The following is a 26,224-nucleotide window of genomic DNA, read 5'->3' as shown; positions in this document are numbered from 1 at the left end:
GCTCCCTTAGTATTCATGGCAAATTCGATTTTCTGGGCTTATCATGATTCTTGCACATGCTATGCATCTATGCAAGGTTTCCATCAATGCCTCAACTCTCCCACCTCCACCTCCAACTACTGCCAGTTACAAAAATATGAGGTAGGTAGCTCTTTTATGTTTATATTTCAGGGTTCTACGCCCAGGAGAAAATGGTGCCAAGTGCGCGTAATTACCCCTAGTTAGCATTACTTTGAACATACTTAAATATCTTTAAGGAAGGCAAGTTTGAGGTACTAGGTAGGCGAGTTAGAGAAAAACACCATATTTTCTCTCCACTGTGGAGGACTGTTACTTAACGTTTGGATTATTTCCCATTTGCCTTAGCATGGTTGAAGTATTCGCTCTCTATCTAAATTTAATAGGTTACAGACTCGATTTTACAGACATTTTATTCGAAATTTACTTTCTTTGTCGATCTGCAGGGTATAATTTTAATTGTAAAACATATCTCACGATTACACCATGCGCAATAGTGTCTATGTAATGGGCAGTTGCCTTTATTTGCATCCCTCTTTTCCAAATTTGAAATTGAGTAGTTTCTGTAGTTTCATATCTAGCACGGTGAATATTGTGTTTGTCGACAAGCATGGATTGTTTTGCACATTGGAACACATCACGCTCACGGCAAATATTCGTCATGACTAAATGGTTTAAGTTGAAATTAAACTTCCTCTTAAAGTAGATGTGAGGTAATTTTAGAAGTGTCAGGGTGCTCACGTATGAAGAATTCATAATTGTGATTCTAAGCGTCCAGAATAGCTCAATGCAATAAACTCTTTAGCGATCATCCATATTTCGATGTGACATGTTTCAGTAAGGTGAAAATATTTAAATAGCCACTTCATTGTAATACTGTTTTGGTTCAGGAATTAACTGCTTGTTTCCCTATTTTGAGTGATACTCAAATTCATGCAACGCCCAAGCCTTAAGTAATGACGGACTTTTAAGGACAAGACTCTTGATATAATATGACAAGTTTTAATGTTGTTTAGTAACTTTTTCTCGCCCTTATTTGTTTGCATGTTGTCCACATCATACATTTAGCATAATTTCAACATTCACTTGGAAATAGGTCATCGACGACACACCTATCTGTCTTATTATTGTTCGTAGACACTGTAGGCACATAATTACAGAACAAAACCTTTGACAGTTAGTAGGTATAGCTTGCTACAAAAAGTGAAGGATCATGACGCCCCCATAAACAGTAAAAGGATGTGAAATAGTGATCTTTAGCGACGGCCTTCCGCATCTTCACGTTCTATTCACCTGACACTGACCTTGATTAGCCGACAATGCTAGTAGTTCAGTTCAAATCGTGACACCCACTCTGACATGTACGTGCAGTTCCAAGAATCCAAAAAAGGCACAGAGTGTAGGGCAAGGTCAAGACCGAATCCTATCTCGTTCAAATGCTTTCATTCTTAAATACAGGAGTAATGGTAGAATATGATTTAAAGCAACACATTATAGTTCTACAAGCATCATGTTGTATGATGGAGCTACGCACTGGCTGTTGACGATATCAATGCCACGTTTCTGTGAGAGCGTGTACCAAATGAAAATCCAAACGCAACGGAATATTGACAGTAATGTTAGAGTAATCTGAATCGACCTGTGTGAAAAGTGGGTTGATTTTAATCTAGCCAATGTAATTGTCAGAGAAATTACAAAGATTATGTCGCACATTTTTACATTTAAAGAAGGGAAATACGTAGGAATATTCTACATTTCAACTGTAAGGGAAGGTCTCTCACTCGTTTGCTAAATATGTGGACAACATCGGGTTCCGGCCCGACAGTGTGACACATTTAACACAATGCTTTGCACCTCCAATTGACTGTACATCCATCCTGCACATTGACGTCATAAAAGAATTTAAGTTAAAAAAATATTTTTTAGGGTTTCTAACAATGTAAATGGACTATAATTACACTAGAATTTTCTGTTTACCGAGTTCACAGGTCCAACTAGAAAGCATCCTCAAAGTTTGTTTTTTGGACAACTTAGAGTGCATATATGTAATGCTTTATGTACAGTTCCGTATAAACAGAGTTGTCGAATTTCTGGGTATAGCGTGAAAAAATCTTATAAACAAGACCCTGTGGTATCTGTCCGTAAGTACCAGTTTTCTATAGAGTGCTGAGAAATACACCAGCTGCGATTTAAAATAAATTACAAAATAACGACGTATAGTAAATTACATTTTATTAACAAAATGTTTTGGTTTAAGCTGATTTGATAAAAGTATACCTGATGGCTTTAGGGAATATACAAGACATTTTCGATTAAACTTTGTCTCTGACTTGACTTGACTTGGTCTGTTGCCCTCTATTTCTCTGTCGCCATTTTCAAGTACAAATTTCTCTCACAATAGTTTTATTTTTTTCATCTCGATAAAGGTGATCTGTCTCATTTCTGTTTTGAACTTTGAATTTCTTTCATAGTAATGACTGAACAGATGTCACTTTAAATCTACCAAATGCATCTGTATTTCAGCTTCTCATGTATATGGTTCTGTTACAATAATAAATGGTTATTTTTTGTCGATATGGCAGATGACGTCGGAAGCATCTAATTACCCAGTCATGGTGTTCATCCAAGGCGGTGCGTATGTCTCGGGAACGACTCAGAACTTCTACGATGGCAGTATTCTCGTCGCTATGAAAGAAGTCGTTGTAGTGACTTTCAACTATCGACTCAATGCACTTGGTAAGTAGCAAACAAAGACCAATACGCGCATGCGTGTAGTTTTTAACCTGGCCACTTATACAGGGAATTTCACGTGTCAATGCCACTATATTCGATGGGATAGCTCGGATTGCTAGAAAGACTGATTTTAGAACTGGTCATAGCGATTTATTTGATGAAGCGAAGATTTGATGAAGCATGAAGATGCACGGCCTCTTTTTGTCGGAAAAGATCAAGATAAAATGCATCCCCACAATATCCACTTGGATACAGCTACAACAGTAAGTGAACAACACCGGCAATGTCCCACTATAACAGTTCCGAGTTGGGAATCTGGACGTGTACTGACGCGATATACGTAGATACATAAAGACGAGCAAATCTCATTTCTGCGATTTGCTCTCGAATCGACGAACGTGTTAGGTTCAGAAAACAAACCTGTATCGACAAAGTTAAAGAATTAGAGTTATCATATATATATATATATATATATATATATATATATATATATATATATATATATATATATATATATATTATATATATATATATATATTATATATTGTGTATATAGTATATATAGTATATATAGTATATAGTATATATAAATATATACGTAATTATATATATGTGTGTGTGTATATATATAGTACTGCTGACTTATAAACATGGCTCATATACATACATACACACACACATATATATATATATATATATATATATATATATATATATATATATATTAAAGTGGGACTGAAACAAGAATTGTAGATTGAGGCTGATCGTCTCAGGTTTATTAGCTCATTCACTGATTGTTTCCAATATGTAGAAAAAAGAAAGCGTGGAGTAGAGTATGGACTAAAAGAATGAAAAGTAGAAAAGAAACGTGCAAAACAAAACAAATCCATGAAAAATTGTTCCAGGTGTACTCATGATCCAGTGTGCGTGTTTCTTTGCAAAATATAACGGCTAAGCTGATCACCACCACCATCACCACCACCATCACCACCACCACCATCATCATCATTCTTTCAATCTTTTTCTTAAAGTTCACATTTATAGACGATATGTACATCTAGCATCTCACTTCATGCTTCAAGTTTCATACTTTTAAATGCATACTAACACAGTATATACACTTAAAGGTGAGGAGAAAGGAATGAATGTCTTAAAATTTTAAAACCGAATGAATCCATCATGCAAAAAGGCCGGTTATTGACCTAAAAAAATAAACATTATAGTACAAAGGTGAGCCATGTTTATGAGAGTCAGCAGTACTGTACATGCGCTTTAATTATGTTTTTCTTGTAAGATTCAAATTCAAAACATTCCTGCATGTTTGTGTATCAGTGCGTTAGTAACTATGAGAGCGAATACCCTAGTCGACCTACTATACCCTTTCTTTGTTGTTAGAAGCGAACTGACATTTTAAGTCTGCTGCCACAAACAGCAGTAAGGATGACAATATTAATTGAATGGCGCTCCCAAGTGAGCTCGCAGCAGCGGGAACAGTCTGACAATAATCTTGTTATTATAATTTCAAAAACACAGCATGGCCAAATCTTGCAGTAAGCCTTACGTTGTCTGTGCATATGATGATGATCGCTTCTTTGAGGCAAATCATTGTGTGCATAGCTACTATTTTTTCGAAAACAGACTCGCAAATTGTTTACCCCGCGGGTTCTAGAATCCTCATTGAAGGTGACAATTGCTGTCTTAATTGTGTACCGGTTATACAAACGATGATCATATGAAAGCGTAAAATAAAGATGGGTCGATTTAAATGAGATCTCTAATAGCGATACCCGGACAGCGTAGATAGTATGAACTGAAGCTCACTTTAGTGAGCATACATCTAGCTTTAACAAAACAGAGGGTTGTGAATATTTATTATTCATCGAAAACGTCTAAATACCAACCCAACAGACACAGATCGTTTGAAAAACATGAACACAGGGAGACCTGCAAAATCAATGTAAATCTTTCGACTACAAAGTAAAGGTTTTTTGATCTATGGCAGACCTAAAATGTAGAAACAATCTGTCCTATTGTGACTCTTGTGAGTCTGTTTTTTGTAATATTTCTTAGAAATGTCATTATCACGTTGTTTACAAAATTCCTAAACTTGCCAAGCATCCGGTGCGATACAAAAACATTTGTAGAGAACGTTTCAGTGCTGTGGCATTTGCAAATATTTCACACGAATCTTCACCTTAATAAGGCTCTCCTCGAACCAGCCGTCTGGCCCCTGAAATAACGCCCAAAGAACAGACACCATGGTATTGTGATGTTGATTGTTTTTTATCCCCGGCACTGACCGGACAAAATGCTGCTTGTATACAGTACTACCGATGCGCCGGGTCCATTTTTGTGCACATGCCGGTTACACGTGTATAAAATGACGTGTAATCTCTATCTTTAGGGAACGGAAAATCCTTCCACAAAATATGATCGTAAAAAGAAAACAACAGCCTAATTACCTGAGCCTGTCAGTCCAATGCAATTGCTGAAAGTATCAACGTTTCGAAGACAACACAATGTGATTACTTAAAGGTTCCATTATATTGTAAATACCGCTCCGATGCTAATGTGAAAAAGGGAAAGATGTGCATTTTGATGCTATTTTTAAGAAAGATGGTTCCTTCACTTGTGGTAATAGGTTTCATAGCAAGTATTACCTATAAGCGACTTCAAATTATTTTTTCGAATGTTCTGATCGATCAGAATGACGCAATAGAGGAATTGACCGACCATTCACCTACTAGGTACTAGAAGGAACACCCATGTCTTGAAACTGATGTGAAAATAGCTAACACACCATGTCGGGCAGCAAAGTATCATCTCCGATAGAAGTAGAGGGCGCGCGATCGTTCCAGTTTCAAATCACTTCTTTTTATTTTATTCGGTTAAAACGTTTGCTGCGTCTTTAAAAAGACCCTATCCAAACAAAGATAAAAAAACACTATAATCAGCAAGCTTGATAACATTGTCGACCTTAGTGCCGTAGTTAGCGTTATTAACAAAGCCATTGTACAATATGAGTAAAGATTTATCTGCTGTGATCGCGTCTCAGACTGCGTCAAGTCTGAAATATGGATAATACAAAAGGTTTTCAATAGAGTTTGTTTTTAGAACTGGTGTCAGTCCAACTACAGTAACAGGTACTAGGTGGCAATGAAACTTGGTCTTGAGAGTAGTATTGAGCGGATAAAAAACAAGACTCTGTTCCAAAGTAGAGTTTATTTCTAAAACTTCGACGTTTCGATTCCACACAGGGAATCTTCATCAGGAATCTAAAAAACAACAAAATTACAGTAAATATGGGACTAGTAAAAATGAAAATGAGCAGCACTGGCGTAAAACCATTTAAAAACTATTCGAACAACTGAGTTGTTGGTTTATAAAAGGAAATATAGCTAAATTCAATCGGTACGGACGAGAAGAAAAAAGTTTTGAACTTACAAACAGAAGACAGTGAACACTCAGTCTAAAAGTAGCGATGTTGCCCGGCCGGATCGTACAAAGCCAATGGCGCGAAATACAATGAAAGGAGGGCTCCCCAGAACAAACAACTTACAGACATGAGGAAAGGACTCCCTAGCTGTAGGTTGAGGTATTTATTTTGGCAATGCCTGTTTAAAATGTATGTGAGTAAATCGAAAGACTTAAGACCGCGTTAAATATTTGGTCAAATTGGAAGCTGAGTCTGTACGGTAAAATCACCATAATCAAACTTCTTACCCTTCCAAAACTATTCTGTGTAATGCTTAATACTTGTGCCCCTGATAAACTTTCGAAACGGACCAATCAGACAAGTTGTAACATTTTATGGAATAGTGGTCCCAATAGAATAAAAAGAATCATTAACAGTGAACGTGGAGGACAAAATATGCTTATAATGTGCATCTTGGATAAATATACCGTGTGGTTCAACGAAAAATCAGCCGAACGCCTGGCTTTCCACTGCGCTTACTCAGCCTGTTGAGACTAGACTTCTAATTTTCATTTTAAAAAACTCTTCGTGGTTTCCATTTTTAGATGAATTTCCACCTTTTTGAAAACAAATTATTTACGCTCTGCACACAGCTGGTGGTGGTTGATCCGGGGCACAACTTCGCCAAGGCACCTAGATATCCGAAATCAAATCATCTGAATTAATGTAATATTTCTAGCAATGGCAAAACTTTATTTTACTCTCACAGGATTAGCTCGTAATTAAATTCATGACATGTTGACGATCTTGGTGTCTTCTTTTTGCCTACAGTGCTATTAGAAAAAAACTAAATAACAAGAATAATTGTCTCGTTGAATGGAAGCGTTCATCCCAAAACAATGGACACGTATTCTGGAAGACACACATCTTGATCAGATGTGTAGGCAACTATTTCTCTCACATAAACTAGCTTAAAAATAACGAATTTAACGTTCAAGTTTTCTGACAATATCCTTGTTGCTGAGCATTTTATTCACCCCTATTATGAAGACGTATGGAATCGTCTTTTTAAAACTTACACTCCACTTCATTTGAAATGGATTTGGTTAAACTAACCGATCTTACTTTTAAATGACAGAAAGCTTGCTGAATTCAATTTCAAGATCATGTACAATATTCTGTCAAAACGGTGTAAACTTTTTCCTCTGAAAAAGTTGACGATACCGATAAATGTTCTCTTTGTGGTGTTTCTGACTCACACGGACATTTATTTTAGAACTGTGCAGTCAGAGAACTTGAAATTTCTTGAGGCATTTTTCCATTTTATTTGGTAAACTATATGTTCAGTTCGATGTTAACGAGGAAATAATTATATTGAGTTACAGTTCGATTTGCCTCTATTTTGATTCATAACTTTATCATTACTATTGCTTAATACCTTGTTTTCTCTTCATGGGCCAATTTCAAGAACGATCCTTACAGTTCTAGGTCAAATATGTGTGTCAGTTTATTCTATATGTGCCTACCTTCACTTACCATATTCAGAAAATTAATAACGACAGTGAGTATTTGTTCTAATTTTTCGAAAAAAACTTGTGTCATAAGACATGTTTCCACCTTTTACTTAACGGTGTAACAATTGTATGCTGTGTATTTTGCTTGTTGCTCGCCTTTTTCTTATTTTGTGAATCTATTTTTAAATCATGATCTATAGCTTTATTGATTGATTTTCATCTCCGACACAGATGTGAACGCTAAACTCATGTCACAATCCAAGTAACAGAAGTTTTTACCGAAAACAAAATAAAAAAGAGGCTACAACACAAAACTAACGAAACACACCAAATGACAAAATACCAGGACAAAATGTAGATTTCTTAGAAAAATCCTCGAAGGGGAAAGTTGTGGCGAGGCATATATGGTGCCAATTGAAAATCGGTTTACAATCGGGAAGAGCGTTAATCAATGAATATGATATCACAATTATTATCCCCGGACATGATATCACAATAAATAGGGACCTTCAATCCGCTTCAAAAATAATGCTTAATCATACCGAAAACTATATTTTTCAAGGCTTAAAATATTTGCTCACTTAAGTTCTCCTAATTTTTTTGATTAAGAGTGTTTTGCCATGATCCTTCTATAGAGCAACCATGGTTAAAAACCCTGTAGCCTTGGAATGATAATTACACTTCCCTGACTAGGTGAATTATCATAAATACACTGCATAGTTGAATGAGTATGGACCTGCAGATTTATAACGTCTACCAAACTCAACGCAGAACCGTCAGTATTGCATGATGCAGAGTCGATTTTACTATCACTTTGAAGCATTGAATACGAATCAAAAATTTACACAAATGAAGTCGTTGCAAACTACTATATTTTCTCATAGTCACAAATTTTGACCAAGAGTTTGCATTGAGATATTATTTCAAACTGCAGTGCTCTTCTCTTAGACTTCAGACTATAAAATACAGAACGGGTCAAGGTACAGTATTGTTTTTTGCAAATGTGTATAAATTACTCCGTTTTTGATTCCATGGTCAACTAGGCCCTGCATTGCTCATCAAAACTGTGTAGTCGGTGCTGTACATGCCGCAGGGATGGAAGGCGGTAAAACGGCATGAAATGAAAGGAAGACAGGGACGCCCACGCTAACGGATGTCGTAAATGGAAATATTCTACAGTCCTTTTGACTGTGTGAATTGTCATTCCGAAAGACCTTTGCCTGTTGGCAAGAGCCCCGTGCATGTCCTTACATACTTCCTCTTTGGGAGTTGGTTTATTGGCCGGGCGCACAGGCAAGGTCACTTGTCAGGGACTTTTTGTATGTTCTCATATAGATATATATATATATATATATATATATATATATATATATATAATATATATATATATATATATATATATATATATATATATATATATATATATATATATATATATATATATATATATATATATACACATATACATATATACAATATATATATATTTCTACACAAATATGTATATAATACATATATTTCTACACACATATGTATATAATATATATTTCTACACATATATGAGTATAATATATATATATATATATATATATATATATATATATATATATATATATATATATATATATATATATATATATATATATATATATATATATATGTGTGTGTGTGTGTGTGTAAGGTTTACAGACGTCCTTGTCAGAAATTGCAGTGCTCGATGTTACTTCAAGTTCAAAGTGATTATATACGTTACTCAAGCTTCATGCTTCATGCATCTAGCAATCCTCAGACCTGAGGATTACTGGTTGCTGGTTGCATGACACTTGAGTAATAGAAAGAATGCTCAGTCTCACAGAGGAAGATTTCACATCACCGTTCGAGTGCGAAACCTCTAGCGGTATCGTGTGATATAAGTTGGTATAAGTTAGTATGAGCTGGTATATGTTGGTATAAGTTGGTAACCTAAACAACATACATGTATAAACATGTTTTTTTTAATTTTTACCACTTTGGAGGTGTATGCTATCAGTGTGTCCGTTTATCAGTCTCTCCGTTATTGATATTGGCCTCCCTATTTATCTACTACTAGACTTTTTCAGAGATCTTCTTATCATGTTGAAACGATTGGACGCTGTGGCACAGTCATCCTGAGATAAATGGTAATAGAACAACATGTTAAATAATTCCGTGCTAATCTAGAGTATCTTAGAAGAATCTTTAGAGTCATTAAATCATCCTCTTTGACATTTTTTCAAAATGTTTCCCTCGCGGGATTGACCTTGGTGCGTACGCTTCTTGCCGTAATGACAACAATTTTCCAGATGTTATGCCCCGGTGATTAGTGTACATGTTCATGTGAAAGTCAATGTAAATACTGATTCTTGTTTAGTTTGATGATAATAATGTGAATATCGTTGTCCCCATCGCTGCTATTCGGCTAAAGTTGTCTATGTCTTGCATCGACGGGCTCATTACTAGATCGGTTCTTGCACTTTCTGCCTCACTAACCGATGCATGCACGCGCAGTCGTCATAACATTTGTTATGTTTGAAACTTTGATATTTGTCAATTTTTTTACAGAAAAAAGTAAAATTCAATGAAGGGGCTAAAATACATGCAACAGTATTATTATTTTGTGTCTGTTCTTTGATTTTTCTGGCAATATCAATATTTTAGCGTTTATTGTTCATGTATGACTAAGATGTTGTATTTTGGTTTTCATTTCAATCCAGGGTTTCTTTGTACTCATGATGACGAGGCTCCAGGAAACTATGGGGCTTTGGACCAGATAGCAGCTTTGGAGTGGGTTAATGACAACATACATTTCTTCGGAGGCGACAACTCCTCAATCACTCTTTTCGGGCAGAGTGCAGGCGCCGCCAGCGTTGGCTTACAAATGATATCTCCTCGGGCAAAAGGTAGGCATTTTGCTGATTTGATGACAAACAGCGCTTATACAGATCTCTAAGTAGACGTCTAAATAAATGCATAAGCACACGATTATACTTGTCTGAGATTAAATGGTTTCAGTAAGTTCAGGTTGAACAGTCCACGACATCTATGCACTCACTATCGCTCGTGCGCAGGTGTCGTGGTCTGTTCAAAATATCGCGGAATACCTGTCGTTTGGTGTGGTTTTAATTGTTTAAATGCATCTCGTTACCTTGTAAAATGTTTTTCAGAGTGTATTTTATTTGATGTATGACAAAAATGAGAACTGCATTTTTCCGCAAAGGTGAAATTTATCAAAGACAGGCTTGACATCGCGTATCCACTCTTCATAACAACGATGAAGGAAAATACAGTGATAATGGAGAATGAGTAGCCGTTGAAATTCAAATCTTGAAATTTTTCAGAAAAAAAGAGAATCCTGGCTTTTAACTGCCATAACGAAATTTATTCTTTTATTGGTAGTGCACCGGGGTTTAATGTCAGCGTAGGCTAAATCTCCCTAATCGGTACTTTCTAGATCTTTCTTTCAGAAAACTGTGACTCCAATAGCTTCGGGCCTGGCCATTTTTCAGTTTCTTACACTGTAACATGAAATATTCAATTTATCTCTATGCATAGAATTCTTCATTTCTTAATTGGCGAGGTTATTTGAATTTGGAACAGGTCTTTTTCACAGGGCCATAGCACAGAGTGGCAGTGCATTTGTTCCGTTCGGGTTTAAGACACTGCCTTATGACATCGTGAAGAATACTAGAAAATTGGCCGAGTTGATGTCCTGTCCTACAGAGCCATCCAGGCAACTGGTGGAGTGTCTGAGAACCAGGAACGAATATGAAATTGCAACAGTGTCTTCCTTTGTAAGTCAACACTTATATTTCAGCACTCACTTTGAGTCTTTCTTACACAGTATCTCCTCATTCGGGCCTGTTTTTCAAAACAAAAATAATGAAAATATTAAAACTCACAAATTCTGTCGCTTTAATCTTTTCCTCTGGGATAAAAATGTCCATATCCGACCGTATCAAAAAAGTAAATTGCAGCCTACGAAATAGACAACGTATAAAATGGTCGGGGAAATAGGTATTAGTCGAATTTGTCATCTTTATCTGTCATTCGCTATACATGTAGGGAGCAGGTACGTCCACACGTCCAAACTATTCTTGTGATATTGGGCATTTCCGTATTAGGCGTCCATTTTGTGTTGAACATTTTGCTTTTTTTCCGGCACTACTTTGGGTAGATAGCACCGGCAGATATTGTGATCGGTCAACTTATGTCTGTATGTATATGCTTTGTCGGTAAATAATGTCTTAAAAGCCGATGTATCTACTACCTTGAAATTTCGTACAAGGTGTGTCAGCGATTAATCATCTTTTGTACTGACATAAAAACACGCAAATGATATAAAAATGCAAACACCTCACAGATTCTATGTTTTCAGAATCGCTCATTGGAAAGCATTTATATTTTTATGTATGTCATTAGGATTGACAACACCAAGGTTTATTCAAATTATGATCATGAAATTTTCATTTGTAACTTTGTCTTATGACTTTTTACTCGTTCAAAATCTTCTTCTCCGAAGTGGGTTGTAAATTGTTTAAAAATATGTTTATGCAGATTCCTAGAGATTACCCCATTCGGACTTACTAAAATTTGCATATGTAAATATTCGGGAGTTAAAGGGACAAAGTCGGCCATTCTTTATGAATTTTGTTTGATACGAGCTAATACTTATATTGTTTGACATATTGAAAGATACTGAATGAATGGGTGACCATGCATATATTTGACCCCGATTTTAGACATGATAAATGAAACCATCGTGACAATTAATTATTGGTCATGACCATTAATTCATTTTCACGATGGTTTCATTTAATTTGTCTGAAATCGGGGTCAAATATATGCATGGTCACCCATTCATTTAGTATCTTTAGACATGTCAAACAATATAAGTAGTATCTCGTATCAAACAAAATTCATGAAAAATGGCTGACTTTGTCCCTTTAAATGTTTTACAAGTATTGTTGTTTAAAACAAGTTGTCTCTGAAGTATTGGTCAATTTCGAATGTGATTGGCAATTATTGCTAGTTTAGTGCTTTGTCTCAATGATGTAAATTTTCAAGGCAAATTTTCTCATTTCCCGTCCAAAATACACTGTTGCAAGCTAATGTTCGGGTAGGCCTAACCGAAATAGATTGAAGCGAGCTTGGACACTTTTGTAAAAAGAGAAACACAGAGAGACAAAGATTAGATTTAAACTTGTCTAAGACCTATATTGAATTGGACTAAACAGCTAAAACGCTTTGAACACAGCATTGGCGTCATCAGTTTGGCTACACTTTGAATGTTGGCGCACCTTGCACGTTGAGTAGACCGAGAACTGAAAGACTGAAGAGCTGACCACAACTGTCAACTTACTTCGGCACTGTTTCGGTTGACACATAACACCCTGACCACACTAACTTGGCACACGGGTAACTATAAATGTCACAACACTTGTTGGCATCAGCAGTAACGGCATTGACAACATACGTCACCAGCACTAACGATAGAGACTGCAATGACAGTAAAACAGTACCCCAGCCCTATACTGCACAGTTGTAAACAAGTCAATATATGTCCGACAAAGTCAACATGTCACGTTTGTTATCTTGGTTCTGGTTGGTGCGATACTCACACGCTGGTGCTGCAACTTTAAATGTATTTCGATCGGATTTCATTCACCGACAATAACGAGTAAACACAAGGTGCAATACTCCAACATACAGAAGTATTATGGTCAGGATCTAAATAGCAAGTTTGACCCGTAAATCATCCCTCAAGCATAAAAGTGAATCACAATTCACAAAATAAAACCAAACCTTTTACATACATGTTTTTCACAGGTACCATCAAAATCACAATCTCCCTACCCACTGTATGGCCTAACCCTTGCATGCTACTGCCCTCTCAATGACGCTTCCCTCACACTCTCTCATTCCATGAATAATAACCGGTACGTGTACCATTTGACCGTGACCTCATCAACTTTATACCTTAAGATTTCTCATTACCTTCAGCTATCATTCATACACATTACTATTCGCATTATCAATTCATCTCCGAATGTCATAGAAAACGGTTAAATTGTCGACCAGGAAACGCCTTTCCCTTGCTCACGGGAGCTACAATTTCTATTGCCGCTATCTTATGGCAAAATGAGCCATGAACATGACGCCCTCTATGATACTGCATGCAATGACCATCAATACAATATTAAGAGAATATACTTATAATATCGTTATCTTGAACAAGACTCTGTACTACACACATACGTTCTGCGTGCTCCCTGCCTTGCAGACCTCCCACAGACGTCCAGGCTCAGCTACTCGTAACTTGCATCATCAAAATGATGACGTCATGATAGCAGGAGAGAGCAAGACGTCAACTTTGTGACGTACTATGCACAATACCAATTAGTTTATATAAGTTAATGTGCTACATTACAATTTTTTATTGCAGTTAGAGGGTGACGAAGTTCCATTTTGTCCCATTGTTGACGGTCCAGGGGGCTTTATGCCAGACGACCCATTGACGTTAATGGCAAACGGTGAATACAGCAAAGTACCTTTACTGACTGGCCACACAGCACACGAAAACGGGTTCACTTTGTGTAAGTACATCTACTAAGCTTACTTCACTTCTTTCAAAGCTGTACTTTATTACTGAAAGAAAACGAGAACATCCGTAGATAATGTCAGTATGGGCCGTGACTCATGATTATCATGCCCAAATGTTCAAATTAACCATGCAGAATGCATCCTGAATTGTGCCTGGCAATCGACTGTAGGTTATGAAGGCAGGCCAGGCTGGTTTATAAAGTTCAAAACAATTTTCAGCTTTGAGCAATGGTCATGTACAGACATTATGGATACTAGATAGATACTTTTTCAGCGGAGACTTTCATTGCTAAACTTTATCAAAAGCTGTCAAGAGATATTTCTCAAGAGTCCAGCGTGCATAGTCTCAGCCCTAAGCAACGTAATCATTTTCAATATTTATTACATAGATTAAACTCATTCAGTGATCATGCATCAATAAGCCACGTAAAGTTTTCCGCTTAGTATAAAGCTGCAGATTTTCCATTTAATAATGTAACAATATCGTGAACAGTGAAGTGTTGAACCTTGTCACTTATCTTGTATCTTCATAATCATGTAACCTGCCCGTGTGTATATCAACCCCAGTGACGATAAGAGGTGTTGATGAGGGCATCAGCAGGGAGAAATTCGAACAAATGATCATGGATCGATTAGTTTTAAGAAGGATATACACCGAGGACGGGCCAGCAGACGATGCTGTGTACCATCAAGATATATTCAACGCGATAAACTTCCGTTACACTCCTTGGAAAAATCCTAACGATGGTATCGCCCTCAGAGACAGTTACGTGAAAGTAAGTGTGAGGTTAAGTGTTGATATTTTATTGTAAAGTAAATCAGACTAAAGTATAGTAGAGTATAGTTGATGGATTGGATTAGAGTAGAGTAGAGTAACAATAAGTACAGTGCGGTAGAATAGAGTAGGGCAGATAGAGTATACAGTACAATAGAGTACAATAGAGTAGAGTAGAGTAACATAAAGACTATCTACTGTTGATTGACCAATCAGAGTGCTCAATTCAGGGTGTTTTATCTACTCTTAAAGCCTTGGTCACCGAATTCCAGAAACGAATGACAGCACCGTAGTAAAGTACTGTCCAATCAAAAGTGAACATGTCATATTCTGTAGACATCTGGTACGTTTTAATATTCAAATTTGGTAACACAGCGGAAACCAGCTGCAACAAAAAATCTGCTGTACTACAAACATAAACTAATGTGCCCTAGGGCATTTATAGGATGTTCCATTACATTGGAAGGCTATTTCACAAATAAAATTTTAATTCATATCCTAAACATGTTACATTGACAAAGGGGACGGTTGACGTAAACACATTGAAAACGAAAATATATCAGTTCGGGGCGATAGCTTTTAAGTCCGACGGATAAAACCCTCGTACTCGGGCTCTTCTGGTGTATAAAGTCCAACCCTACGATAAATGTCTCGGCCTGCGGCCTCGACATGTTATCGTTGGGTTGGACTTTATATACCAGAAGAGCCGTCGTACTCGGGCTTTATCCTATACATAAAGTACAGTGCGGTAGAATAGAGTAGGGCAGATAGAGTATACAGTACAATAGAGTACAATAGAGTAGAGTAGAGTAACATAAAGTACAGTACGGTAGAATAGAGTAGGGCAGATAGAGTATACAGTACAATAGAGTACAATAGAGTAGAGTAGAGTAACATAAAGTACAGTGCGGTAGAATAGAGTAGGGCAGATAGAGTATACAGTACAATAGAGTACAATAGAGTAGAGTAGAATAGAGAAGAGTAGCATAAAGTTGTGTAAAGTAAAAAGTATATATCCAAAAAGTATCTAAAACGTATTTATATATCTACTTACCTACGAAGCCAACCCATGGCAATATTTTGCTTTTACATTTTCCTGTCAAAGTCATTAGTTAACACGATCCTGCTCCATCTAGTATCTGCCTGTTTATAATTGTGTCTCCATCTCTCTGTCTCTCTCTCTGTCTCTCTCCGTCTTTCTCTGTCTCTGTCTCTGTCTGCCTGTTTGTCTGTCTGTCTCTGTCTGTCTGTCTGTCTGTCTGTCTGTCTGTCTGTCTGTCTGTCTAGTTAAGTGTAGATCGTGGCTACAAGGCAGGAGTCTACCTTCAAGCAAAGCTTGTAGCCGAAGACCATGTACCGACATATTTTTACCGCTTTGATTACATCTCTGAATACAGTCCTTGGCCATCATGGACAGGTACTATTGTCATAAATGTTTTGTTTGTAAAGAACTGAGATGGCTTTGTAATCAATAACTTGTATTTGAAAGTTGATAAAAGGGACGCATATGGATATTTTCTGTCCGAATCGGCTTCTTCTAATAATGACTATCCGAAGACTGTTATTGCCATATATTTGCTTTCATATTGTGTTAAGCCTTATCGTATCTTTTCAACGTTTTGCAACCATACCTGTACGGCTAAACCGCAAAGATTATGCAGATACAATAGGAGCCAGTGGATACAATCTTTGTCTGAATCTACTTTCTTTCAGATTTGTTTACTAGCGCGATTTTTTAAATATCCACAGGTGTACCACATGGGGAAGATCTCTTGTATGTATTCGGAGTGCCATATGAAACCGATCGACCACGTCAGTGGACGGATCGTGACCGTAATGTCAGCGACACCGTAATGTCACTTTGGACCAACTTCGCAAAATACGGGTACGTATCTGTGTTGGTGTCTCACATTTTCCAAACCATCACAAAATGACGTTAAATTTTCTCACGAGAATTGTTTATTGAATATTCATACTGTCACTTTTGAAGTACACATGAGTATGACGGCAACTAGTGACTAGGATCTTGCCCCATCCCCGAACCCCTGTTTATTGTTGTTTTTCGAACGTTCGCAAAATCATGCCTTATTACGTGATTAGCTGTACGGAGGGTCTTCATGGAAGTGTTAGAATCCTGATCGTAGGCGGTGTTTGCCATCCGACGTCATAGCGGAGACCCCGGGATTCAACGCATTGACGAGCTTACTAGAACAACAAAAAAGGTCAAACTTACTCCCTCAGCTTCCATTTTGCGTAACTTAATATTTGATTTCACAAAAGGTTGTCACCAATCAGATTTTTGAACACCTATTTGTGTATAAAAGACGTGCAGTAGTCTCAGGTCTCACAAGTTTTCGCAAAAGTAATAACTCTTTCGATTTTTTAGTTGCCCAACGTATGCCGACATAATGAATACCCTTTACTAGTGCCTTGGCAATCTGTGAACCTTTTGGAACATATACATATACATTTATACAATTTTAATTATAACATGCAGTTTTATTTTCGTCTTCGTCCAAGTCAAACATCAGTCAGAATACTTTCAATACGTTATTCAACTAGTGTAAATAAACCAAATAGTAATTAAGGGATCAACAAAAACCAACAAAAAATATGAAAGGCGCCGATTTATTTCGGCAGTGTTGATGACATTGACGGTGAATGTCGTCACGTTGTAAAATTAGTGAAGACATGGCAATTAATAAAGTGACAGGAACATTCATGGCGTTACTGTTATACTTGTGAGAGGAAAACAAAAACTAATTTTAAGTTCTAGTATTTGACAAAACGTTCCTGTTCAATGGTCAATACCAGAATAACAGTCCATATAGGACTAATAGACCGGGGATGTGAAGTTTCAAAGCACCTAAACAAATCCAATCCCATGCGGTGAGGAAGGATGAAAATATAGAAAACTACTGAGAAAATTAATTTTGTGAAGTTGTACTTCACAGGAGATAAAATGCATTGTAGGTTTCCCACATTTCCGCTGCACAGTTGAAAACATTACCGTCAAAGAACAGGCATTGTTTTGGTACGTGACCAGAAATAAATGACACAACATAAATGATACTAATTCATGATTATTAACAGAGAACAACATCAAAGCGCGTGATCTAAATACGTTTAATGAAGACACTCTGTAACGTTCTGTTGATGCGGTTTTGATCGAAACAAAATTCTTTGTCAAATACACCGTTTGTTACGGGATTCTTGACCTGACGTTTGCTTACAATTATAACCCTTTTGAAGAATAAGCTATCAGCCGCGCTGACTTACTTGGTTTGAATATTTATTATACTTCCTTTTGCTCAGTCTCCAAAAGAAATAATCCATTACTTAAAAATTGTTAACACGATACAAACATTGTTCCATACAAGAGATCTTGTGAGGAGCACTATATATTTACATTAAGGTCTGTTTATTAATGATAATATACATGGTATGTGGTGATCATAGACAAGAAACACCAGAGAATGTTTTGTTCAGAAAGCGGTAGCATTTCTTTTGCATTTAACTAGAAGGCGGGTAGATGACATGGTAAGACAGACAGCACGTGCCGACAGCTTGTGAAAACAAAAGATACACCCTGAAGGTCAAAAAAACAGGACCACAGCAAAGTGTCGGCTGTGGTAATTTTCTTCGAAGAGACCGTTCGTCGGTCCCCTGTGTAAGTGTTTGAGCGACAAACACGTTGCCCACGAAGGACACGGCCATACGTGGCCATACAATGCACTGCTGGTCGCAGCTCCCTCAGTATTACAAGGTTGACTTTAATTGGTCCATTGCGATTTGTTTCGCTGTCAAACGAATCTCTGTCTTTTCACAACAGAAACGTATATCCCATAAGCAATGACGTTATATCATCCTACCTACTGTGGTGGATCAGCCCAAAAGTGTATATGTTCGCAATATAACAGGTATTTCAGTAAATCACCTAGCTAATTATTCTAGGTCACCGTTGACCTATAAACACAGACAGACGACTACCTTGCAATGACTGGACAACGTCTACTCTTCTGAAAGCTGATCAGCAAACATGGCAAATTACCATGTGCGATTCGGCATCTGTGCAGTCAGGTCGTCACTACATACTTCAATATTTAATAGGTGCGCCAGCAAAACGCATTTAAAAATTAATTAAAGGAGAAAAATGTTGAAAAATATCAAATAATGGATCTACAAAAGATTTTAACTGTTTGCAAGTTTACCCCTTGTAGCAAGTCATTCAAGATCATTTTCAGAAGAAGAGTGATTTTAAGCAGAATGGCATCATGATCATTTACGACCTTCTTGCAATGACGCGACGAATCGTGCATTTTGATGAATCAAACGACGATATGATAATGGCAGTTTACATCAGAATTTAGAAACCTTACGATGAAAATTCTCGTTTTGCTTTTTAGCTAACATTTGGTATATGTGTATATAATAAAAAATAATAATCATTTATTCTTATAAAGCGTATAACATAGAAATACACCATCTCTATACGCTGGACAGTTAAAATCAGAATAAATAGTTACACAATACAATGAAGCACAATACAGTATGATTGTTCCCTAGAATAAAAAACCAAAAAAGTAAAAGAATTAAAACTTTAAATACACTTCGTCAATAAATAAGTCTACAAAGCTGTTTAAAAGGTAAGTTTTGACCTGCGTTTTAAAATAATTAAAAATATTGGTTGATCGAATGGCCTCTGGTAGTTTATTCCACAGCTTAGGAGCACACACTGAAAAAGCTCTGTCGCCATAACTCTTATTAGTCTTAATTTTTGGCTGAACTAGTGATACACTGGAATTGCTCCTCATGTTTTCACGTATCGGCATTCTGACAGTTATCAGTTCAGTGAGGTAGCGCGGCGCCGTATTACAATGGATAATTTTAAATGTGAGTCAAAGAATTTTGAATCGAATATACCAAACGAGCTAATATGGTAAGTCGGCAGCATCTGTATGCTTGTGTGCATGTATGTATAGGTATGTATGTACGGATATATGTCCGTCCACATCAAAAACTCCAAAACGGAAGCATATACCATCTTAATATTTGGTGCACAGGTGCACTGGGAGATGGAGATGTGAATTTAGTCAAATGAAAATATCAGTTTCAAAAATATGCACATGAGGTAAAAAGGGAAACCCTGCAAATTGCTATAATTCTGTAACCACAAGCGGTCAAAAATTCTTTCCTGAAACTGCTCGACCTATTGCTTTGAAACTTAGTGAGTATAATTCTAGGGTTGGCCTCTTTTAGATTTGCACAAATTGTGGTAAAATTATCACAATTGTAATTTTAGGGCAATTTTTCCAATGTTTGTCAAAAAATATTTTCTCCTAAACTTCTTGTTGGATTGCTTTGAAACTTGATATGTTTGATTATAATGTTGACATCTGTCAGATATCTTAAAATTGTAATGAAATTTTCATATTTGTATTTTAGGTCAAAAAACCGTTTTATTTGAAATGACTATTTTCATTCCTTTGAAAATTGCTGTGCAGGTACCCAGGAGCAACATTAGTTGAGTGTCTTCAAATTGTGGTAACATTTTTCTATTTGCATTTTTTTGCACAATCTTTCCCGTTATTGGTCAAAAAATCATCTCTGAAATAGCTCGTCCGATTGCTTTGAAACCTGGCATGCATTTTTCCAGGGGTAAACATAGTTGAGTATGTTAAAATTGTGACACAATATGCAATATTGTATTTTTGTGACAATTATTTTGCTGTTTTTTGTAAAAAAATGCCAAATATATCATTCTTTAATTCTAAGGTCGAATTGCAAAATCTCGAGAACCGCTGCTCATTACACATTTGTATTTGGTGTATAGGTGCATGCTAAACAGTAAATGGGAATTTCAATGAAGTTATCAATGGCAAAAAATATGCTAAATAAAAAATAATGAGCAGCAAAAGTGTAAACTTTGAGAAAATGTCAGTAACTGTGAGTCAGAATTTTACATATTTGTGATATTTTAATAGAAACACAGCCAAAGACATCCAAGCCAATAAGTTTTTTCTCAAATATTACCGCTTGATGATTTACCAAGTATTATTTACATTAATTCTATTCAATACAATATTACAAGAGGATATCTTTACTTTGCTTTGGTAGATTGTATCACTTATTTTGTTATATCAGGCTGCATGGTGCATATATTTGTGTGTCCATGGCAACAGTTTCCGACCATTTCACGCTTCGCATTTGTATTTGATGGACTATGCGTCCAAATATGTTCAAATGCACTTGACGTTATGATTATTAGAAGCTAAGGCCAATGGAAGCTATTTGATGTCGTATTTACATTCACGCTGGCCTGCCACATCGAACACAATGTGAGCCAAGTGTCATTGACACTATGATTCGAAAACTCCATATTTATAAACCAATGTGAATTTCAGTATTGTCATTTATTTATGTATTTTATTGACTGTTTTTTTTTCTGTTTTCAGTCCCAGTTATATTTTTTTAATTTTAACTGTATTGTATTCTATTTATTTAATGCACTAAAATCCAATTATGGATACATTGATTTTGAGAAATAATAGAAGTAAAGTAAGCAAAATAGGTTAAAACTTAAAAAACGGAGCATTCAATGCATGTAAACCCTCACTAGATAATGTTATAGGTATTTTCCCTTACAAACACATGTTACCAGGTTTGAAGCCATACTTTAAGTAATAAGTCAAGACACGTACAATGATTCCGTTTGAAGGATGAATCACGATTACTTTCCACTGCATAAAACACAGACATTCTTAAACCTCGAAACGGAATACTTTCTCCCGGGGAGAATCCGTCTGGCAGATAGCTTTTCGGACACTCAAGTTCTTACAACTTTACACTTTCCGGACTGCTATTTGTGTAGACTCTTTTTGAACACTATGGAGTAGATATCACTGGTTTGTTTTTTGTGACATTTGAAAATTAAACGTTTCCACGTGGTTTTCAGCGGTCTTCAAAGAGTGTAATAGCCATTTTTGTTCCAAATATTCGTAGATTTAAGGAATTTTACTCCGATCCAAAGCTTTTAACGGTGACCTCTTCAGATATTTAATCTCGACTATAAAAGAGACTAGCTTGAGGTTTTTGATGTGAAATGTTTCGGTAAAAGACTCCAATAGTCTTTTACAAGGCGCGTAAAACCTGAAACTCTGCAGAAACTGTATTCCTTATGATGGAGACCAATATCAATGACATTAACGGAATTAGCATTGACCAATGTCCACTTAATTCAGTCTATAAATATGTCATTACACATCTGGTCGCGTATAAGTTCTCATAAATAGCGATTAACATAAGTTGATAGAACAAGTAAAAAGAGCGGTTGGCGGTTATTTTAAAATCAAATAACGTTGATGCTTATACCAGACATTTATGTCCTGATTTTACAGAAACGTTTTCATTTTCTTTATTCAGTGATCCTACTCCGATTGGGCAAACAGTGCCCAACTGTGGAATGAAATGGGACATCTTTGACACAAACTCGTCATCTCTTTTCCACATCGATGCGGAGTGCGCCATCAAGGACGACTTAGACCCAATGAGTGCAGTGTTTTGGAATGAATACGATCCAAAAGTGTCATTTTCAGCCTCCTATCCAGACTGTTCCTACTGCGGGACGTGTACTAATGTGGACCGTGACAGTTCTTCCAGACCCTGAATATGATCGAATCGGTATACTAGTATCTTTCGTTCACTGAATCGACGTTACGTTGACTACTCGGAAAAGACGTTAACTGCTTGAACTGTAGACATCCTGTTTTTATTTCATACAATTTCGCTTCTATCCAGATGATAATCAACAACTTCCGTTCCTGATACAGTGAATATTATTTTTTTCAAACATCGAATAGTTAAAGATTCAGAAATAATTGTACGCAAGTTTGATGAGGAAAAGGACCAGCTGTTGATCAATACACCGATGGAATTGCCAATATGATCAGTGGTTGATTTGCGTTAACGTTGTTTTGTATGCCAGACAAGAAACTATGCAATGTGAACAGCAACATTAAGCCAGGCCGTTAGATGGCGCTAGACGAGGGGGTCATTTCATCTGATGTTTTATTGTCTTTGCGTTCATTCAATGCAAAACAATGTCGTAGACGGACACAACGTTATGACGAATACTTCAATAAATTGTTGAAATCGGATCTACATTAATACTGTTCTGTCTTGGCCTGTTGCTGAAATGTGATTCCTGGTCGTTCAAATTTATTTTTACCCATACACAGACGCTGAAATGTGATATCAGTTGGAGTTGAAGGTCGACAGAATGTCTTCCATTCCAAAATGAACGATTCATTGACAAGACTGAATGATATAACGGTAACATTGTTAAGTGCTTTTTAAGCTATCATTACATTTGGAGGACCTGGTAAAGCAGTACATTATACATATTTTACATGTAGGAAATTTTAACGACATCAAAAGTAAACGAATTACCAATCAACGAACTAGTTTGAAAGGTCAATCGTTGCCACGAAACATTAACATGTTGGCATGATACATCGGACCCTTGATTAAAGTGTAGGGTCATGTTTTCAGTATTTTATATAGATGAAAACACTGAAAATATGTATGCAAAATAATTTCAAAAGATTCGAAATAAATTTACAGTACTATGTTGGCTTGATCAACACACTTCGTTACTTCTTTTACACTTTCAAAAGTCACGTTAACAAAATGTGTTGCAGCGATCCAGAAGCATGTTGTTGTTCGTTTTTATCAGATCTGGGTCCACATGATCAACCCTTGACTTATTTACATTTTAGTAGGCACAACGCTACATCAGCATTATTTGTGGTGCACGCTTGCATCAAACTAAGTGAGTTATAATGAGGTACTCCTCCAAAACAGGTTTTCTTTTTCTCACTTTCATCATCTTTCTGGTAGAAAGATCAGTCAGCTTCAACTACAATGGTAAGACTGTGGTAGTCAACGTTCCCTCACAAGGAGATTTTAAAGGTAGACAGTACCAAATGGACGACACCGGAGACTTTTTCGTCAACTTTTTCGGTCGAATTCCATTCGCTGCGGCACCAGTTGGAGACCTGCGTTTCAGAGCCCCCGGACCAGCACCGACATGGGAATGTGAACGGGATTCAACTTACTACGGACCCGCTTGTCCACAGTTGGGATCCATTTTCTACAATTTTTCCTTGCCAAGTTTGCCAATACCTACTAGTCTTCCAATTGGTCCTCCATCGCCTTTCCCCCAGTCATCAATTATGGAGACGATGATAGCGGCAGAATTCCTGAAAATAATCGCACCAGACCAAGAACCTCCCATTAATCTACCAGAACCTATTCAAGATATTATCAGAGAAATCATCGATAACTTACCAATCGATCTGGAACGAATCATAGGTCTGATTAGAAATATTTCTCAGAGTAATTTGACATCTAGTGACCTTCTGAACGAAGACTGTCTCTACATGAACATATACGCACCACAGGTAATGTATCAGTTAAATTGCAATGATACGACAGACGACAGACGAGAAAGAGAGAGAGAGAGAGAGAGAGAGAGAGAGAGAGAGAGAGAGAGAGAGAGAGAGATAAATCTATGCGAAACCGTATAACTATTATGGTAGTTCAGTAAATTGCAAACTCAAATTACTAATTTATAAATTCTGAAGATTTGCCAGTGCCCATATAATAATTTTAGTGACTAACGTTTGTATTTGATGAGCCAGTGAATGCAGTGGTGTTTTGTATTCGATAGCGACACTAGATTTGAATCGGATGTAATTTGCAAGGTTTGAACATTTAGGCTACGTTTTACATTAATTACGGAAGGTACTAACAGTCAAATACTGACCTAAATGCAAATTATTAAAGTATATGTATGGGAAATACCATGAGTTCGGAGTGGTATTAAGGTTGTTAAGGTCACGGGGCCAAATTTATCTTACTGACTGATCCCTGTCAATGGCAACACGACAAACAACGATCAATACTTGTTTACATATGAATTAGTAGTGGCTTGAAAAGGAAGCATATGCATAGTTTAGGAATAACTTTGTTCAGATTGGTCTGTTAAAAGTCACACCTGGTTTTATCAATCATGAGTACATGGAGAGTTCTTCATTTCATTTGAGTCGACGCTCTCGTAGAGGACAGACCTGATGTACTTCTCCGACATTTCGGAAATTGAATATAACAATGTTAGCAACTGTGACCGATATGTTTCCCAATTTAACATTTTCCAGTTTGATATTGTCTCCATAGAGCAAGACTTGCAAGACGAGTCTAAAACTTAAAGAGTTCAAGAACTGCCATGTTTTGATGGACCAGTTAGCGTTGAGAAGTTAGCTGTGACTCATTGTCAACGTGTATCAATAAATATTATAAAATATATCAATTTGGGCATCGCACTATTTGATTCCTGCAATGCAACAGAAATTAACACATAAGTAGTTCGGGAATGAAGATAAGTGAAATTAGACACTCATCCCTGCTCTCACTCGTCCCGGCTCTCAGGCTACATATTGACGCAAGAGAGTCGTGTTTCGGTTGTACTGTTTTTGACAGTGGAACGCACGGTTTTGAAAGATGATATCGAATCTACACTCAGCGGTATATGTATTTGTGTAGGACATGTTTTTAAAAATATGACCATAAACATGTGGATTTTATATTTGCACAAAATTGTTTTGTGTATGAGTTTCTACGCAAGTAATTGTTATGCACGACTTATTCATATACAGATTAGTAAACCAAAATATCTTTTTTTTTCTTGTGTGGATTAGTAAAAACCCAACTTTTTTGATATGCTAATCATATATATTTAAAACGTATTAGATTTACTATTTTATATTTGAATTGAAGTATGGTGATTAATTTACATGAGAACAATACGACAGGGTCATGCGGCCACGGATGGTATAAATAACCAAAGAAGGGACATATACTTATCTCCATATACTATTTATTATCCTTCACGTTGATAGCTCTGACAACTAGTAACATAGAGATATGCAAATTATCCCTCAACAATGATTTGATTGTATGCCATACAAAGTGCTTAGATCTTCGGATGGTCGAGGTGGCCGTGATTTCATGATTATCGATCCGAGGTACTCGGTGTTAAGGCTGAGTTCAAGGTCGCATCATGTATAGTTGCTTTTTTAAGTTGAAATACGA

General features: G+C 36.6%; 2 protein-coding genes across 2 annotated transcripts in view; both read left to right on the top strand.

Moving 5' to 3' along the window:
* Positions 1–23,239, top strand: part of LOC139152030 (neuroligin-2-like) — a 40,012-nt gene extending 16,773 nt beyond the window's left edge. Inside the window, exons 2-9 of the mRNA XM_070725115.1 lie at positions 2,601–2,754; positions 10,413–10,598; positions 11,296–11,489; positions 14,141–14,291; positions 14,866–15,074; positions 16,361–16,490; positions 16,823–16,958; positions 22,496–23,239. Coding sequence (XP_070581216.1) covers positions 2,601–2,754; positions 10,413–10,598; positions 11,296–11,489; positions 14,141–14,291; positions 14,866–15,074; positions 16,361–16,490; positions 16,823–16,958; positions 22,496–22,739 — 1,404 coding nt within the window. The 3' untranslated portion in view covers positions 22,740–23,239. The remainder of the gene's footprint in view (positions 1–2,600; positions 2,755–10,412; positions 10,599–11,295; positions 11,490–14,140; positions 14,292–14,865; positions 15,075–16,360; positions 16,491–16,822; positions 16,959–22,495) is intronic.
* Positions 23,240–23,873: 634 nt separating this feature from the next.
* LOC139152029 (bile salt-activated lipase-like) overlaps positions 23,874–26,224 on the top strand; it is a 37,621-nt gene continuing 35,270 nt past the window's right edge. Inside the window, exon 1 of the mRNA XM_070725114.1 lies at positions 23,874–24,534. Within this exon, the coding sequence (XP_070581215.1) occupies positions 23,914–24,534 (621 nt within the window). The 5' untranslated portion in view covers positions 23,874–23,913. The remainder of the gene's footprint in view (positions 24,535–26,224) is intronic.

The sequence above is a fragment of the Ptychodera flava genome, chromosome 15, assembly GCF_041260155.1.
Source record: "Ptychodera flava strain L36383 chromosome 15, AS_Pfla_20210202, whole genome shotgun sequence".
Taxonomy (NCBI): domain Eukaryota; kingdom Metazoa; phylum Hemichordata; class Enteropneusta; family Ptychoderidae; genus Ptychodera; species Ptychodera flava.
The sequence above is the reverse complement of the archived record's forward strand: the minus strand, read 5'-3'. Positions and strand labels throughout refer to the sequence as shown.